Source organism: Sebastes umbrosus, chromosome 2 (genome assembly GCF_015220745.1).
Source record: "Sebastes umbrosus isolate fSebUmb1 chromosome 2, fSebUmb1.pri, whole genome shotgun sequence".
Taxonomy (NCBI): Eukaryota; Metazoa; Chordata; class Actinopteri; order Perciformes; family Sebastidae; genus Sebastes; species Sebastes umbrosus.
The window spans coordinates 25,410,428-25,427,590 of record NC_051270.1 but is presented as its reverse complement, the minus strand read 5'-3'; the positions used below and the strand labels follow the sequence as shown (position 1 = coordinate 25,427,590).

The window sequence follows — 17,163 nt, the reverse complement described above, 5'->3', positions numbered from 1 at the left end:
AGTTTGAACAGTTTTTACTGTCTTTATCTGTATATGAAAATACAAATATAGGTATTTATTAGATCTTTGTAGTCCTCAGTCAGCAGATGTAATACAACCTAAATGTCTGAGGAAATAAAACACTGGAATTATATTTTTTTCAGGGGATGTGTTTTAATCTAGATTTAATACAAAAGAAAGTGATAAACATTACACTGTATTTCATAAGTTATTAAGAGGTGTTCCTGCACATGCAAGCATTGGAATCTGATGTCCCAGCAACAAATCTACAACCACATTTTTTCCTAAAACAGGTAAAAGTCCCAGTATGTACAGACGACTGGTGAACAAAAAAAAAAAAAGTACACTTCACTTTTAGACTTTTGGAGATACATCTTCAGTCTCACCTTAGATTCGTCCAGATTTTTATGCAACTTGGTGCAGAAACAAAAAAAATCTTGTCTTCGCTCAGCTTCACACTTAAACACTCCATCAGTCTGGGGAGGAAAAAGGCATACTTTTCAAAGCCACATTTACACAAATCAAATATGGACTGTAAAGGGCTTAATTTAGCAAAAGCCTCAGAACGTGTGTTAATTATCCTTAAAACTACAGTAATACTTACTGGCAATTTATAATAGCATTTTTTACCAATTCCTGTGATCAATAAAACTATAGAACATTATAAACATTTTAATTGACTGATGAGCTTTCTTACATATCTTAAAGTCCTACATATGCTTCACCTCACTATATATTCCATATGTCATTGAGTTTTAGCCATGCTTGATCCATTCATAGATGCATGCTGATTAGACACTGTAAACATGTGATGATGTTGATGTATTAACGGTCTGGTGACATAATGGGTTGCAGACTTTTAACAGTTCATTGCACAGGAAGAACTTTGTACTAAAAATAACTACCGACCTTCACTTCATGAACCGTAATCTGTCAAAAAGCTTTTGGGGGCGTTGAAATAGCACTATGAGCCAACGCCTTGTAGTTCTTTTAACGGTTTATCCTAGACAGCTTAAAACCTTCAAATAAACCCAGCAGTCTGCGCTCTTAAGCCATATAAATAAATAAATATAGGAAGAAATACAGGAGGTTTTATAGAAATTGATCACATAACAGAAATGCAGACAGTACTGACATCTACAATGAAGTTTAGCAAAGAAAAATGATATGCATGTTATTTAATAAATACTACATTGACAAAATAGTTTTTTTTGTATTCAATTACAACTACAAGATTATTTAAAATGTGTTATCAGACAGTCATATTCCAGTGATTTCATAACTCTCTACCTCACAGACTGGCTGATGCCACCACAGGAATATAATATGAAGCAAGTTTTGTATCATGTTTGTTGAAGCTTTTTGTTTTGCAAGAGCGACCCGAGCACCGCAGAAGAAATAGAGCAGAGATAAGACCGTAGACATATGGATAAGACACAACAAAACACAGCCAGTAACACATAAGCCCATTCAAACAGCATCAGAAACACTCACAGACATCTATTAAAAAGGTCCAAAATTAAAAGCTTAAACTCATCCAATGGGGTGACACGTTTTAAATGCCCTTTGAAGTTCATTCCATTTATAATGATGCGAAGTACTCGAGGAAGTCTGCTCAAGTTCAGTATTTACAAGTGAGTTATCAAGAGTTAGTCAGTCTGGGGATCTCAAGTGGGAAAAAGGCCACTTTAGTTACACTTTGAAGTAAAAAGAAAATGAATACAAGGTGTTATTTGCTTGTAATAAGTGAGACAATCTGCCAGTGGAACAAGTGAAAATTTGCTTGGTAAGATTTCTTGAAATAAGTTATAATATTTAAGTCTTTCAACATAAAAAGAGATGTTGTAATTAGCTGGAAAAACTCATTTGGAGCTATATTTTACTAGGATCAGGAATTGCTGTGTGTTCAAAAATGATATTTTTTCAAGATGCATTGTCTAAAAACAAGTCCCTATATCTCACTGATATGTTACTTGTTAGGTGATTGTGTCTTATATTAAGTGTTAAGTGATATTTTGACTAGTAATTTGACAAATATACTTGATAAGATTTTGCGTTTTTTTTTTGCAGTAGACATTTATTGTTATTGTTATATTTAACAATAATGATGGAATTTGAGACACTGTAAACAATAAGATCATGACTGATGTCCAGAGGGTTGAACATGGTGAACTTTGCTTGGATACAAAATCTGTAGGTAGTGGAGCTACTCAATAACTGTTATTGCTATATTTTATGATAATAATTCACTAAGCAAGCAAGATAAAGGATGTCATATGAGAGACACCAACCAACACTCCTGTATGGCTCTGTGATATTACACTCCCATTACATTTAGGAGTTTTTGGGCAGTCTATTCTGTTGATGTATCTAAAAACACAGAAGCTCAATATGATAAAATGTACAAAGAAACCCAACAGTGGAACTGATAAAAAAAAAAAAAAAAAACACACGCCAAATAATGAAACGGTCTGTTGGATGAAAAAGTACAAGCATATAAATGAAGTATTAAAAGCTTACCAAGTTAGCGGTATCGGTCTCTGTGATCTCTGTGCCTTTCCCGTTCCCGTTCCCGGGAGCGTTCCTTGTCTCTCTCCCCGCTCCGGGAACGTTGTCTGTGTCTTCGAGACATTCCTTCCCAACCAGAAGAATCTTCTCTGTCGCGTTCTCTATCTCGCTCTCGCTCTCTGTCGCGCCCCCTGTCCCGGTCTCTTTCGTCTTCCCCAGAACGACTGCTACTCCTTCAGAGAAATGTGTTATTTTTGTGTGATAACTGACTGATCCTGAGCTTTTGGTTTCTGTATGGACAACAAGATGCATAATTACACTAACCTGTAGCCATAGTTGCCCTGGATAGAGACTAGACAGTCTTTGAGTGAGGTGACCAGGGCTTGGCATCGTTCATCTCCGTACACTCTGGACTGCTTAATGATGGCAATGGCAGTTAATAGCGTCTCCATGGCCACCCGCAAGTCTCCTGCATTAGCAATTAGAGAAATGAGATATTAGAGACACTTAGGCACTTTAACGCTCTGAGGGTTATGGTTACTAAAAAGGTTTGAAAAAGGATGACATTTACCCTCCACATCCAAACATCCTAGAGCTCACATCCATTTGTGCTCACGCTACAAAAAGACTTGGAACCTATATCAGTTGGTTTTGGACAACCAACTGATATTGGTTTGAAGGATCAATACACAGAAACAAATACAGAGAGGTCCCCTGAAAAAAGCTGCACCAGAACACACAAAGTCTGGACTGGGGTGAGGATTCACCTTTCAGGATTACAATGACCCAAAGCACACACCCAAGACAATGCCGAAGGAGCTTTGAGACAAATCTCACATTGTTCCTTGGTGTGCCAGTTGAAGCTTGGTCTTGAGCCCCACTGAAAATCGAAATTGACAATACAAGAACTCACAGATGTTCCCGTTCCAGTCTGACAAATACTGGTGTGCAAAGCTGAGAACTTGAAGGCTCTGAAAACCTACTTTCTTCTTCAGCTTCTTATTCTAAGTGGAGTCCTAATGTTTCTGTCAAAGGTGCAATGATTTTGTTGAGTTTACAAGAGAGATTTTCTGTATTTTGTCTGAGCTCTTCTCACTGGTTTGAAGTGGGCAGGGCTTGGTTGGAAAAAGGTGATGTCATGTATTTCCATGCCAACATTTGAATCAAATGTGATGACAGCTGTGTGGTTGTTTGCTTGTGTTAGCAGGTCACTGTCAATAAATCAGAGCAAACCACAACCACAGAGTAGTAATGAAGCGGATTAGCTGAGGTCTTAGGGCGCTTTCACAAGCCATAGTCCGTTTGGCGAGTCTGAATCAGAGTGAAATCGATACTTTTGGTTGGTTTTCCATTTAGTCTGGTTCGGTTTCACAGTGCACAAATCAATGCGGACCTAATAGAACAATGAAGTTGCTGAGGGGCGTGTACGAAGGAGCGAATTTATCTTTTTTGTCTTGAGAGCTGCCACTTCTATGCAGGGAATGACAGACTTTGATATATTGCTGTCGAAGTGTGTTTACTTTGACTCGGCACAAATCCCTTCTCCTCCAGTTTATCTCAAATGGCTTTATAAACGTCACTATTTTTGTAGACTTTATTTAGCGTATTCTGTATGTTCTCTTCGGCCCAGATGTCAAGCAAACATCAGCCTTCTGCAGAAGTCCAGGTCAGTCCTCTCCCACTCATGTTCGTCGTTTACCTGTGTCCATCTCAACAGTTGCAAATGCCCGCACACGCAGCCTGTGTTTTGGTTCACCACCACCTCTCGCAAGCGCTCTTGAACCGGTTGTTTTGGTCCACACCAGAGTACGATTACTGCGTTCACAACTGCCCAAACGAACCGCACCAGAGTTTGATTAAAACGGACTAAATGTTGGCTTGTGAAAGCGCACTTAAACTCTTAATGAATAACAAAGGGTAATTATTTCCAATGTTTTTTATTTTGATTGTTGCTATTTAGTCATGAATATGTTATGTAGCAGAGAAAGATTTCAGATTTGAATCCAAGTTTTCCGAGACTTTAAATGACTGACGCAGAACTGCACTGAATACAGGGTCTGAGTACTTGTATAAATGACACACAGTATTTACACTTTAGTGTTTTATCATTAATAAATTCAAAGTTTTAATTTATGCTTTGTCATTTTGAAGGTGATTTAAAATAGAGCTGCCACGATTAATCGATTAGTTGATTAGATTCCAGCTTCTTAAATGTGAATATTTTCTGGTTTCTTTACTCCTCTATGACAGTAAAGTAATCTTTTTCACCATTTTATGACAATTTATAGACCCAACAACTGATCAATTAATCGAGAAAATAATCCAACAGATTAATCGACAATGAAAATAATCATTAATTGCAGCCTTAGTTTATATATTGTAGTCAATTTCATATTATCTATAAAATAATAAAATACCATTTACTTCCAATTTCTATTGTAAGAGGGCTGGGGAACAGATTTTTGTCCATGTTTGTCAGTCATTGTTAGGGACCTGTCCTTTCTCCACACAGCTTATCAAGTTCTGTGTTTTTTCTTCTACTTTACAGAAAGTGATCAGCTGTACTCACCAGCTGTTGCTCCAGACACGGCCTTGCTGATGGCACTGCTGGCAACGGCTTTATTTCTGTTCATCAGTTCCTCAAAATCTCTGTCTGTACTTCGAGGTGTGTGACTGAAAAATACACAGATTGTTGACAGAATTATTAACCATCACCACAAGTTATTACTCAAAAATAACTGTTGCCATACAAGTTATTTTCATAACTGATATGACAAAGATATCCTTAATATGTTCTATGTATGTACTTTATTGGCTGCATATTCTTTTGCATTCCTCTCTGTATCCTGGTCTTTTGCTGCTTTAAAGATTCACTTTCCACATCAATATTATCATCTTATCTCATAGAGGCGACTGTGGCTCAGAGGGTAGAACAGGTAGTCAACCAATCGGAAGGTCGGTGGTTCGATCCCCGGCTGCTGATGCCATCAGTGTACGAATATGTGTGTGAATGGGTGAATGCCGACATGTAGTGTAAAGCGCTTTAAGTGGTCGGAAAACTAGAAAAGCGCTATATAAATGCAAGTCATTGGGAAACAAAACATATTACTGTTTATGATTTTGCAGTAGCTATAATATAAAACAGTGTGTGCTCTCACTTTTGTTGGCTGTAGGCATTGCTGCTGTGTCCGTCTTGTGCTGGGTTGAAGAATGCTGGATTTACATGCAGACTGGGAGATGGCTGGATGGGAACGTGGATTGGAGGAGGAGGGAACAAAGGGGGTGGCATGGGTGGAGCGATGTTTGGAGGCATATGTGGGAAGGGAGGAGGTGGATGATTGAAAGGGTTGGGTAATGAGGGAAACCTGTTTGCAAGTGGATGTGGTGGAAAGAGTGGAGGTATAGGGGGAGGACTGGGCTCCTGTGATAATAACGAGGGAATATTTTCTGAAGTTTCTGAGTCCTTAGCATCTTTGGAATTAACACGCAGGGGTATACCTACAGAAAACAGAAAACACATTGTTTTAGTGAAAGATGACAGTAATACTGACATTTTGCAATATGATGTAAATTCAATAGAATCTTAGGATTGTGGTGCTCTTACGTTTATTTGCCATGTCCTCAAACACACTGAGGTTCTGTCGAGTGGCGAAGCGACAGTCTATCCTGTCCCCATTGAGCTCACATTGGGGTATTTTTTCCAACAATACTTTTAATGACTCTTCTGAGGTTACCACCACTTCGGCGAAGCTGTGTTACACAGAAGAAGAAACAACACATGCATGACTACCATGTCACAGATCAAATCTTTAATAAATCGAAAAAAAAAACCCTCATGCTTCCTTTCTTACAATAAATAAATCAATTCACAGGAAATTAGGGCTGACCCAAGTGCTTTGAAGCCCTCACCGTTGCCAAGATATTCAACATTCAAATTAGAAACATATATATTTATATATGTATGTACAAATAATGTATAAATCCCCAAATAGCCCATAAAATAAGCCCATAAAATAAGGAATAATCCCACATTATTTGTATCCAACATTAATTATTAGTTAATCTCAGACGGACATCACTGTTTGTTATGTGTAAAGGTGCGTGTGTGTACAATGGTGCTGCAGTGACATTGTCCCGGGCTCTGAAACGGGGGAGATGGAGACCAACAGACAGAAGTACAGAAGACGCGCTGCTCCGCCAAGCTTCGAATACCGTCAACTATTTCTTACTGAAGCTTCGAAGCCCAAAAAATAGTATTCGGGACAGCCCTACAGGATAGGGTTTTATTTTTTTATAAACAACAGATGTGCAACCACTCACCCTCTTGACTGGCCATTAGCTTTATTTTCAGCAAATTTGATCTCTTTGATGTCCTTTACACCCAACGTTTGAGCCATACATATGATGTCCTTATCAGATGTCCACTGGAGGAAGTAGCAGGTTCAGGAAAAGGAGGGTGAGAAAATGACAGGAGGATAGAGAGTTACTCGTGATCTTGATTGTATAGGGGAATTTATTTCTCCGTTCTGTTTTATGTAATCGGTGTTCTGCAAGTCCACGTGGACAAAACAACATGACTGGTATTGGACAATACAATAAAAATGTACTCAACATTAATACAGAGAGGCTGTTACTCACCCAGGGAAAATTTCCAACATATAAAGCCAGTCTCCTCAGTGAGTGTCTTCCTTGTTGGCTTTTCAGTGTTGTTGGTTTAGCCTCGTCTTTAGTTGGCGTCTTGTTTTGAGGCACATTTGTAGTGACTTTCTTGTCCCGATCGACTGAGCCAGTCAGAACAGCATCATAAAGTTCATTTGCTTCAGCGATTCTGTCCAAATCCTGTGTGGGATAGAAAAAAGTAACTAAGTCATCTTGTACATTAGTGGTGCAACGGTTCGGTTTGCATTGCACATTAAAGAGAAGAAAAACATAACCATTTCCAATGTGTTTGAACTCCACAATATATAAATAGATAGACTGATTGATAGTAATGAATAATATTTCTGTATTATATGACGCTATGACACTGATTTTATACATGAAATAAGGCAGGCTACTTAATGGTCAAGTAGGCCTATGGTCAGATAATATATCTTATATGTCTCTGGCACCTCATCAAATAATTAGCAGGCCTGTATTTAACAGTGATGCAACGGTTCAACAGGCCCATGGTTCGGTTTCTCATTGAACAGTTCGTTTTTTTAACAGTTCGGTTTTGCATCCCTGGCCTGTTATATACTGTAGGGCTACACAATGAATCAATTTTATCGACGTCGCAATATGGCCTATTGTAATATACAAATCGCAGAAGGTGCAATATTTGTTAAAGGTAAATGGACTTGCTTTTATATAGCACTTTTCTAGTCTTCCAACCACTCAAAGCGCTTTACACTACATGTCAGCATTCACCCATTCACACACACATTCATACACTGATGGCAGAGGCTGCTAAGGTGCCAACTTTTCCCATTAGGATCTAATCTTAATACTAATTCACACACCGATGGCTATGCCTTCGGGAGCAATTTGGGGTTAAGTGTCTTGCTCAAGGACACATCGACATGTGACTCGGAGCAGCCGGGTATCGAACCGACCTTCCGATTGGTGGACTACCTGCTCGACCCTCTGAGCCACAGCCGCCCCTGTAAAGGTAAACGTGTCAAAATACCAATCTGAATTAAATATTGTAGTGCTGCAGAGATCCTACCCATCATAGTCTACAGACATAAAGAACAGATTAGGGATGCAACGACCTGACTTTTTCAGTCCAGATACCAATAGCGATACCTGGGCTTTGGGTATTGGCCGATAGAGTACCGATCAGATACCAGTGTTTAATTATTAAGCTGTATGCCTCACTGTGTGGAAGTGACTGGGATCATTCTTTCATGTGTAAGACAACATCAGGCTTGACTTAATTATTACTTTCCTAACTTTGTAAAACAAAATGTGCCCATAAATACATAGATATAAATTTATTTATTGTCATTTATGATTAAAATAATAAATCTTACACCGGCAACTTGGTAACAAATCTTCAAAATTAACAGGAATTACAAGTGTAAACCTTTTTAATGCAGCAACAAATTGGTCAAAACGTAAAGAGGAATTAAAATTCCAGCATTTAATGTATATAGTATATAAACATACAATTTAATTGAATAGATCGGCCCCATTGTCACAGATATCCGGTCCAGCTATTTGAGTCAGTATCGGCCAGATATCTGTCCCGGTATCGGTGCATCCCTAGTACAGATCCCAGCAAAAATCCACTTTAATGTTTTTCAATGAAAATGTGTATAATGATGTAAAAATTATCATTCCCATGTCAGTCAAAATAATCAATTAGACATTTTTTCAAAATCGTGCATCCCTAATATACTGTCATCCTCAACCCTCAATGTGTAGAGCATAAATAAACAATACACTAGCAGAGGAAATACAAATTTTAGGGCTTGTCAGCAGCTGCAGGGAGTATGGAGTTACATGGGATTATTCCCATACTATCTGGAATTGACTATTAATGGGCTACATGGGTTTTGGCAGAACATAAAGACTAAAGAAATAAAGAAATGCAACTTGATTTTTGCATGCATTTGATTTTCTACTCTGGGGAATGCAACACACACAATACAGCAGCACAACTTCACATGAAGATGGAGACTTTATGGACTTGATGATACTGATACCTGAGGCTATGAATGCCTGAATAAGAAAGTCAAGGTGCCAACAACTTTACATCTGATGTTACATTCCTATGCTGCTAATCACTGATGGACAGTGCCAGAATAAGTGTGACAGTGATCCTTCTGAAATATTTTTAATATCTTTTAATCACAACCTTTTTATAGTGCTTCTTGTATTGTAATGTATTATATGTAATGTATTGTTATTGTTTTTATTCTTTTTTCTTATCTGGACCTTGAGTCTGCATTAAAGTTTGAATTGAATTGAATACAGCAGCACAACTTCAGACGAAGATGGAGACTTTATGTACTTGATGACACTGATACCTGAGGCTATGAATGCCTGAATAATAAGACAGTCAAGGTGCCAACAACTTAACATCCACACTTACACTCCTATGCTGCTACTCACTGTTGGACCGTGCCAAAATAAGTGTGACAGTGATCCTTCTGAAATATTTTTAATATCTTTTAATCATGACTTTTTATAGTGCTTCCTGTATTGTAATGTATTATATGTAATGCATTGTTGTTTTTTCTTTTTCTTTTTTCTTATCTGGACCTTGAGTCTGCAATAAAGTTTGAATTTAATTGAATACAGCAGCACAACTTCAAATGAAGATGGAGACTTCATGGACTTGATGACACTGATACCTGAGGCTATGAAAACGAGGACTGTCATTGAAGTTGTTTTATTTTACATTCACAGCTGTGGAGGCACTGGTATAGTTCTTTATATGTAACGCAGTGATGTATGTATATATTTATATTTGTAATATCTTTTAATCATGACTTTTTATAGTGCTTCCTGTATTGTAATGTATTATATGTAATGTATTGTTGTTTTTTCTTTTTTCTTTTTTCTTATCTGGACCTTGAGTCTGCAATAAAGTTTGAATTGAATTGAATTGAATTGAATTGAATACAGCAGCACAACTTCACATGAAGATGGAGACTTTATGGACTTGATGATCAACTGATACCTGAGGCTATGAATGCCTGAATAAGAAAGTCAAGGTGCCAACAACAACTTTACATCCACAGTTACACTCCTATGCTGCTACTCACTGATGCATTTAGCACTACACAGTACCAATCACAGCTGTGGAGGCACTGGTATAGTTCTTTATATATAAGGCATTGATGTATGTATATATTTATATTTGTAATATCTTTTAATCATGACTTTGTTATAGTGCTTCCTGTATTGTAATGTATTATATGTAATGTATTGTTGTTGTTTTTTTCTTTTTTCTTATCTGGACCTTGAGGCTGCAATAAAGTTTGAATTGAATTCAGCAGCACAACTTCACATGAAGATGGAGACTTCATGGACTGGATGATACTGATACCTGAGGCTATGAATGCCTGAACTTTACATCTACTGTTACACTCCTATGCTGCTCTCACTGATGCACAAGTCCCAAATCAAGACAGTCAGGTCCCAAGTCAAGACATGCTAATCCCAAGTCAACTTTACATCCACAGTTACACTCCTAGGCTTCCTGTATTGTAATGTATTATATGTAATGTATTGTTTTTTTCTTTTTTCTTATCTGGACCTTGAGTCTGCAATACAGTTTGAATTGAATACAGCAGCACAACTTCACATGAAGATGGAGAGACTTTATGGACTGGATGATACCTGAGGCTATGAATGCCTGAACTTTACATCTACTGTTACACTCCTATGCTGCTCTCACTGATGCACAAGTCCCAAATCAAGACATGCAAATCCCAAGTCAACTTTACATCCACAGTTACACTCCTATGCTTCCTGTATTGTAATGTATTATATGTAATGTATTTTCTGTTTTCTTATATGGACCTTGAGGCTGCAATACAGTTTGAATTGAATACAGCAGCACAACTTCACATGAAGATGGAGAGACTTTATGGACTGGATGATACCTGAGGTTATGAATGCCTGAATAAGAAAGTCAAGGTACCAACAACAACTTTCCATCTACTGTTACACTCCTCATGCTGCTACTCACTGATGCATTTGCTGCCATTACAAATGAAATAGTAACCACCAGCCTCACCTCGTCGTTCTGGTTCAGGTCCCCGTACAGGTCTATGAGGTCCTTGTTGGAGGTACTTGGTCCGGCTGCAGGTCCAGCAGCCATCCCGTGGGCCTAAGAGGGTCCAGCTGAAGCTACTGCAGCTAGTTCAGGTGTGTGGTCAGTGTTCGGGTTCACACTTAGCAGATTATCGTTGCATACCAACAACAACAGGTGACTACTGTGTCTATATACTCTGTAGGATATCGATCTGTTGACGTCACGCCTTGTTTCCAACGTTACCTGAACGTTAACCGACGAGCAGCTCGATAAACACGTTAACTACCGACTCAATCAGATCAATAAGAGGATAACCCGACAATACGACAAGCGGACATACGTCTAGAAGTGATGTTTTAATGAGCGCTTTCACTATACATGCTTTCATGTATGAGTAAACACACAGATTGTTTACTATGAGCTAGCTTCTCTGCTCAGCTAATGCTAACAACGCTAGTGCTAACCGAACGTGAACAGTTGAGTGCGTCAGAAATATCTACCGGTTAACAACAAAACAACAACAAACGACATTGGTTCCTACAGTGAAAAGATTATTTTTAAATGCTTATTAGTGATTGTAAAAATATAACTCTACATACGGTAATTAACTAACAATAATTTAATGTACCACCACGTTGAGGGGGACTATTTTGTGTTTTCCTTGTGGCTAAACATTACTGTTACCGTAGCAATATGGCGTCATGTGTGTGTGTTGCGCTGCTTCCGGTCCTCCCTCGTTAGAGTTCCGTGTAATCTGAAACCTGCTTGTGTAATTGTGTGTGTTTTGACTTTCAGACATCTGAAGCAGCAGGAGGAGAAGCAGCTCACCAAGAAGTCTCTCAACGCTACGAGAAAGAGGGTTAACATGCTGGCTTCTGTCGTGGCGAAGAGGGTGAGTTATCGCTTAATATCTCTTATTAAAGGGCACATGTGTTTGTACATTTGTTGCTATAGTTCTGTTGCTGTAGTTCACTCGAGGACTGTTGAGAGATCTAATGCAATAATGTATTAATGTTGTAGTGAAATAACTAGCCTGGATTCTTAAACTCAGTTGTTTTGATAATGTAGGATGAATGTAAAGCGTGTCCTGCTGGAGGACAGCTGTACAACCCAGTATAGTAAAGTGTTGTACAACAGGGCAGCCTGGGCTGTTGTGTAACCTCTTCTTCAGTGTACTGATTTTAAATGTAGCCTAACTGAACTGATTTATCTATTAGAAACCACTTTTAGCTGCATTAATGTAAGGAAGAAGTATAGTTGGATTTGTGCATGTTTTTACATTCACACACACTGTAAAGTATAATTTACCTTCAGCTTCTTTTCTTTAATCGATATTGATATTTTTCTTTAATCCACTGTGTTTTTGCACAGACAAATTTTTAGTGTTAAGAAACACACTCTTCAACACAGCAAAAACACAGTGTGCAAAGTAAATACCAAAATATTTGAGTGGATTGCTGGGTAAATATATATATATATATATATATATATATATATATATATATATATATATATATATATATATATATATATATATAAAGATAAAAGAGCAAACCTAAATTACATAAAATACCTACAATTGTTTGGTCTCATTGTGACTCACATTTTGCATATTTCAGACAGTATAAAGACGTCTTCTTGTCACAATTAAATAAAATTAAAATTAATAATTGGAGATACAAAATTAAAACAACAAAACACAGTCCCTAAAACCCTTAAGTACACCAAAATATCCACTGCTGCTGTTATAAGTACAATTCTTACAGTCTTTAATGCACAAACTTTTTAAAAATATGTACATATCATCCGTCACTGCTATTATAAATCCTACACACTGTATTCAGTATGCATCTTTACATACTGTACATAAACATCCAGTCCATGTATATCCATTCAGTATTTATTTCTTTGCACTATTTGTATAGTTTACAACTTACAGAACACTTGACTTGCATATAGATGTTTTATTTCTTATTTTATTGTTTGTCATTGGTGCTCTTTATATATATATATATTTATATATACACCTATTTTTCACTACTTGTGTACATAACAGTCCTGTCTATTCCTTACATTTATTTGCCCTTGCTGCTATTTCTATTTCTGTGTAAGTACATTGAGAGAGATGCATAAAAAACAGAATCAAATTCCTTGTATGTATGTAATTGGCAAATAAAACTGATTCTGAAGTACCATTTCTTATAAGCCTTCGGCTTTATAAAAGTATAATATTTTAGACGCGAAAGTTACGTCTCATGTAATCTATATAAAGCCCCATTCAGACATGCACCTCGTTACATAAATATGATAGCAAGGACAACAAAGGGAGATATGTCAGCTCAACAACAGCACTGTCTTCTACTGTTCCACCCATCCCATGTTTTGATTATACAACACAAGGTACTAGTTATTGCTCAATCCTGTGTGTTTGTTGCCTGTCAGCTGGTGACCGGTATGTGCCAGGCGGCTTGGAGATCGGCAGCCACAGGGCTGGTATCATCTCGTGGTTACCGTGGAGAATCGCCAGATGACACCAGGGGAGACCTGATTGAGATCCCTCTACCTCCTTGGGAGGAGAGGCCCGGCGAGCCTGCTGACATCAAGAAGCGACGCCTGCTGTATGAGAGTCGCAAGAGGGGCATGCTGGAGAACTGTATTTTGCTCAGGTTGTTAAATTGAACTATTTTTTTTCTCTTATCTGTCTGTCATCTAGCCATTTTAGTGATTTTTTTTTTTTTTTTTACCTCACACACACTTCAGTGGTATAGTGCAGGTATGTTTCAAGTTTCTTTTGTACCTTTAAGAGTTTTTACATTTACTTCCTTATTCACAGTGTAGAATAGGGTGAGAATGGAAATAGGAAAGATCAGGCAACAAAACGCAGAATGATAATCATAAAAGCATACTTTTCATTGTAGGAAATCATCCTACAGGTCATTGTGAGCAGTGTCAGGAGGCAGGGATGGTAAAACATGTATTTATGTCATGTAGAAAGACGGTAGAGAGATTAGTGTTATTAGAGACCAGTGTAAAAAGTATTTTATAGTATAGAGGTAGTGGGAAGGACAGAAGATGGAGCCTCCGGACTAATTAAACCAATATATAACAATGGGACATTGATAAGGACTAAAACCAGAAGGGGGCAGTATTGCATCGCAAAGGAACCCAAAGAAGAAGTAGTTCCCGGTGTGCAGTTCATTCACCAGCCACTCATAATTACCAGTAACCATGACTTTCCTTTTAGAGAAAAGACTGAATTGAATTCTCCATCTCTCTTCTCGCAGCCTTTTTGCAAAGCAATACCTGAACACAATGAGCGACACCCAGCTGCTGCAGTATGACAGACTGATTAATGAACCGAGCAATGACTGGGACATCTACTACTGGGCAACAGGTGAGAGAATAGTTTCTCCTCAGACATGATATTGCCTCACATAGAGTACAGTAGACATAATGCATTCAATTCATTTGTGAGAGAGCTCGCAACAGATAGTCTCCAGTCAAGAGACATTTCAGACACTTAAGTGAGTTTCGATATACTTAAAGTGGCAGTAGGCAGTATATTTTTTGCATCATTGGGCAAAGATTGCCTAATAAAAAATCTAGCCCGTAATGGGAGATTTTGGCCAATCACAGGTCATTTCAGAGAGAGCGTTCCTATTGGCTGTGCGCCGGCTGGTGGGCGGTGCTTGGTATTTCCTCAACTGATCCTCAGCTGCCGGGTCACAAACTTTTTCATTTTACAGCTAAACAGTACACTACAAGATGTTTCTGAAAACATTTGAGGCAAGAAATAGGCATTACAGTAACAGAATATTGATTCATATTTGATCAGCGCTGCTTAGTTTGATCGGAGTTCGCGAGTGATTGACAGCTGCTCAGAGACGGCAGGCTCCAGCTCGGCTCTGATTGGTTGTTTTCCTCCCGTCTGTGAAATCCTGCAGATGCCATTAGGAGCACCGGAGGACACAGAGGCACATCATTTTTTTCAGATTACCTGTCTCATGCACTACTCTCAGGATATACTGACCGTTTTATAAAAATAACTTAAATCATTTTTGCTCCAATTCTACCCACTGCAGCTTTAAGTGATATTACTATTTACACAAATTGCGAATAAATGTGTTAACAGCAACAAAGAAATCAGACTTGCTCCTTTTTACATTCAGTCTGTAACACATCAAAATGTAGAAAACTCCAGCGGGTATAATAATTACAAAAAGCCTTGTTTTTTAAACTGACAATCATTCATGGCTGATGATGCTGAAATAATTAAATCACTGCTCTGCTTACAAATGGACTTGCAGTCTTTTCACCGTTTCCTTTTTTTGCTCAGACTTCATCCTGGGAGCTCATTCACTGTCCCAGTTATAACATAACACTTTATTCGCCTAATTTTCTCTAATTTGATTCAATTATGTGTCTGTTTTGTTGTGCAGAGCAGCTGAAAACAGAAAACAGCTTCAACACGTCCAGTTGGCAGCACCATTCTGAAAAACCAAACAAAAACTGTTGCAGGCAGGCTGACTTCACTGAAACAAATTCACTTTTATAACTTCAAATTATTAACAGAGATGGTTTCCATCTTTAGATAAATAAAAGAGCATTTCCAAAGTCCGACACGACCACTGAGATGCTTTGAATGAGCTCTGTGCGAGGCATTAAAAATACCAGGAGAGACCTGAAACACAGGAATCGAATGTCTTCTGCAGAGATGCCTATTGTTGGCTGTGGGACGGATCATAATTTTGCTTTCTCATTGCTACAATATGAAACAAATACAAACGTTCAGGTGCATTTTCTTTTTTATTATCGTCAGCAGTGAAAGATCATGTTGAATCAGCCGACGTCAGCGTTTCAGCTTTTTGTTCTCAGCTTGTCCTAAAATAGATGAAGGTGATGTCAGAGGGGCTCCCCTCTGTGTGCTCATTGATCTCCAGCCATCTGTCATAATTAAACCTGCTCTCTTTGTGCTAACAGAAGCTCAGCCCACCCCTGACGTTTACCAAGGAGAGGTCATGGATATGCTGAAGGAGTTCACAAAGAACCGCAACCAAGAACAGAGGTTAAATGCACCCAACTTGGAGTACCTGGATAAGGAAAGCCAATGAGGTCCTTTAGACCTTCTCAGAGACTCGTTTTGGGTGGGACACGAGGGGAAATATCAGTCATCATCACAACCCACCAGAAAAACCCTTCAGAGGTCAGCTGTTGCCATCTGTTTCCTCTGCCAACTCCAGTCGGTCATTATAAGGAGAAGAAAATACGTGGAAGCTGACGGAAGTCTGTGGATCGAGAAAAGATTGATGCAACACAATATTAGGAAGGTGCTCTGAATAATTGTACTGTACATTTCTGATTAAAGCCTGTACATTAAAAGTGCTGAATGTGTGAGATGCATACTGAATAAGACAGCTGTGATGAATAGATACAAGCTGATAATCTGTTTCTACACCAGCCAGTTAAACAGAAAGACTCACTCATTAGTGTAGCTTATTGAATTGTTATGTTCTGTTCAATGATTTTACTGCAGATATTACAGACATTATGGGTTATTTAATAAATGTTAATGCTCTACTGTCTATTTCTTCTACTTTCATTATTATTTTCACATACCAGAGGCAGAGGGTTAAATAACACACTGGAGGTGACCATGAATGACAGTCTTTGTTGCGTAACAAAGGTTGCCTGCAGTATCAGTACACGGACACCAGATGGAAGCAGATCACCTTATTTTCAGTGACGGTCAAAATTGAAGCACCTGCTGATTTTCTGTGGCAAATGGGTCACCTAGAAAAAACACATATCTCACATACCTTATCTCTCATGCAGGGTGCAATGTGAAAACATCAATCCATAGCTGACATATTTATATGAATGCCTAAAGCCTTTATGCAGAGACGTAT

The 17,163-nt window shown here is 38.3% G+C and overlaps 2 protein-coding genes across 2 annotated transcripts; one reads left to right on the top strand and one right to left on the bottom strand.

The window, feature by feature from the left end:
• Window positions 1–131: 131 nt before the first annotated feature.
• Window positions 132–11,971, bottom strand: LOC119475752 (cleavage and polyadenylation specificity factor subunit 7-like). Its single transcript, XM_037748755.1, has 9 exons — window positions 11,240–11,971; window positions 7,147–7,347; window positions 6,829–6,932; window positions 6,113–6,258; window positions 5,667–6,006; window positions 5,078–5,181; window positions 2,833–2,977; window positions 2,521–2,741; window positions 132–476 (listed from the first exon to the last, which is right to left on the bottom strand). Exons 1-8 carry the CDS (start codon window positions 11,321–11,323, stop codon window positions 2,525–2,527), a joined length of 1,341 nt encoding a protein of 446 aa, XP_037604683.1. The 5' UTR covers window positions 11,324–11,971; the 3' UTR covers window positions 132–476; window positions 2,521–2,524.
• On the top strand, window positions 11,684–16,839 carry sdhaf2 (succinate dehydrogenase complex assembly factor 2). Its single transcript, XM_037748767.1, has 5 exons — window positions 11,684–11,733; window positions 12,053–12,149; window positions 13,700–13,923; window positions 14,542–14,651; window positions 16,238–16,839. The coding sequence occupies exons 1-5, from the start codon at window positions 11,699–11,701 to the stop codon at window positions 16,366–16,368; spliced, it is 597 nt and encodes a 198-aa protein (XP_037604695.1). The 5' UTR covers window positions 11,684–11,698; the 3' UTR covers window positions 16,369–16,839.
• Window positions 16,840–17,163: the final 324 nt, after the last annotated feature.

Bases quoted from the DNA above. Each gene is read 5' to 3' on its own strand.
- sdhaf2 (XM_037748767.1), top strand. From the start codon at position 11,699: ATGCTAACAACGCTAGTGCTAACCGAACGTGAACA. The intron at 12,150-13,699 runs GTGAGTTATCGC...GTTGCCTGTCAG, and splicing joins CTTCTGTCGTGGCGAAGAGG to CTGGTGACCGGTATGTGCCA. The intron at 13,924-14,541 runs GTTGTTAAATTG...CTCTTCTCGCAG, and splicing joins GAGAACTGTATTTTGCTCAG to CCTTTTTGCAAAGCAATACC.
- LOC119475752 (XM_037748755.1), bottom strand. From the start codon at position 11,323: ATGGCTGCTGGACCTGCAGCCGGACCAAGTACCTCCAACAAGGACCTC. The intron at 7,348-11,239 runs GTGAGGCTGGTG...TATCCCACACAG, and splicing joins ACCTGAACCAGAACGACGAG to GATTTGGACAGAATCGCTGA. The intron at 5,182-5,666 runs GTGAGAGCACAC...TGTATTTTTCAG, and splicing joins AATGCCTACAGCCAACAAAA to TCACACACCTCGAAGTACAG.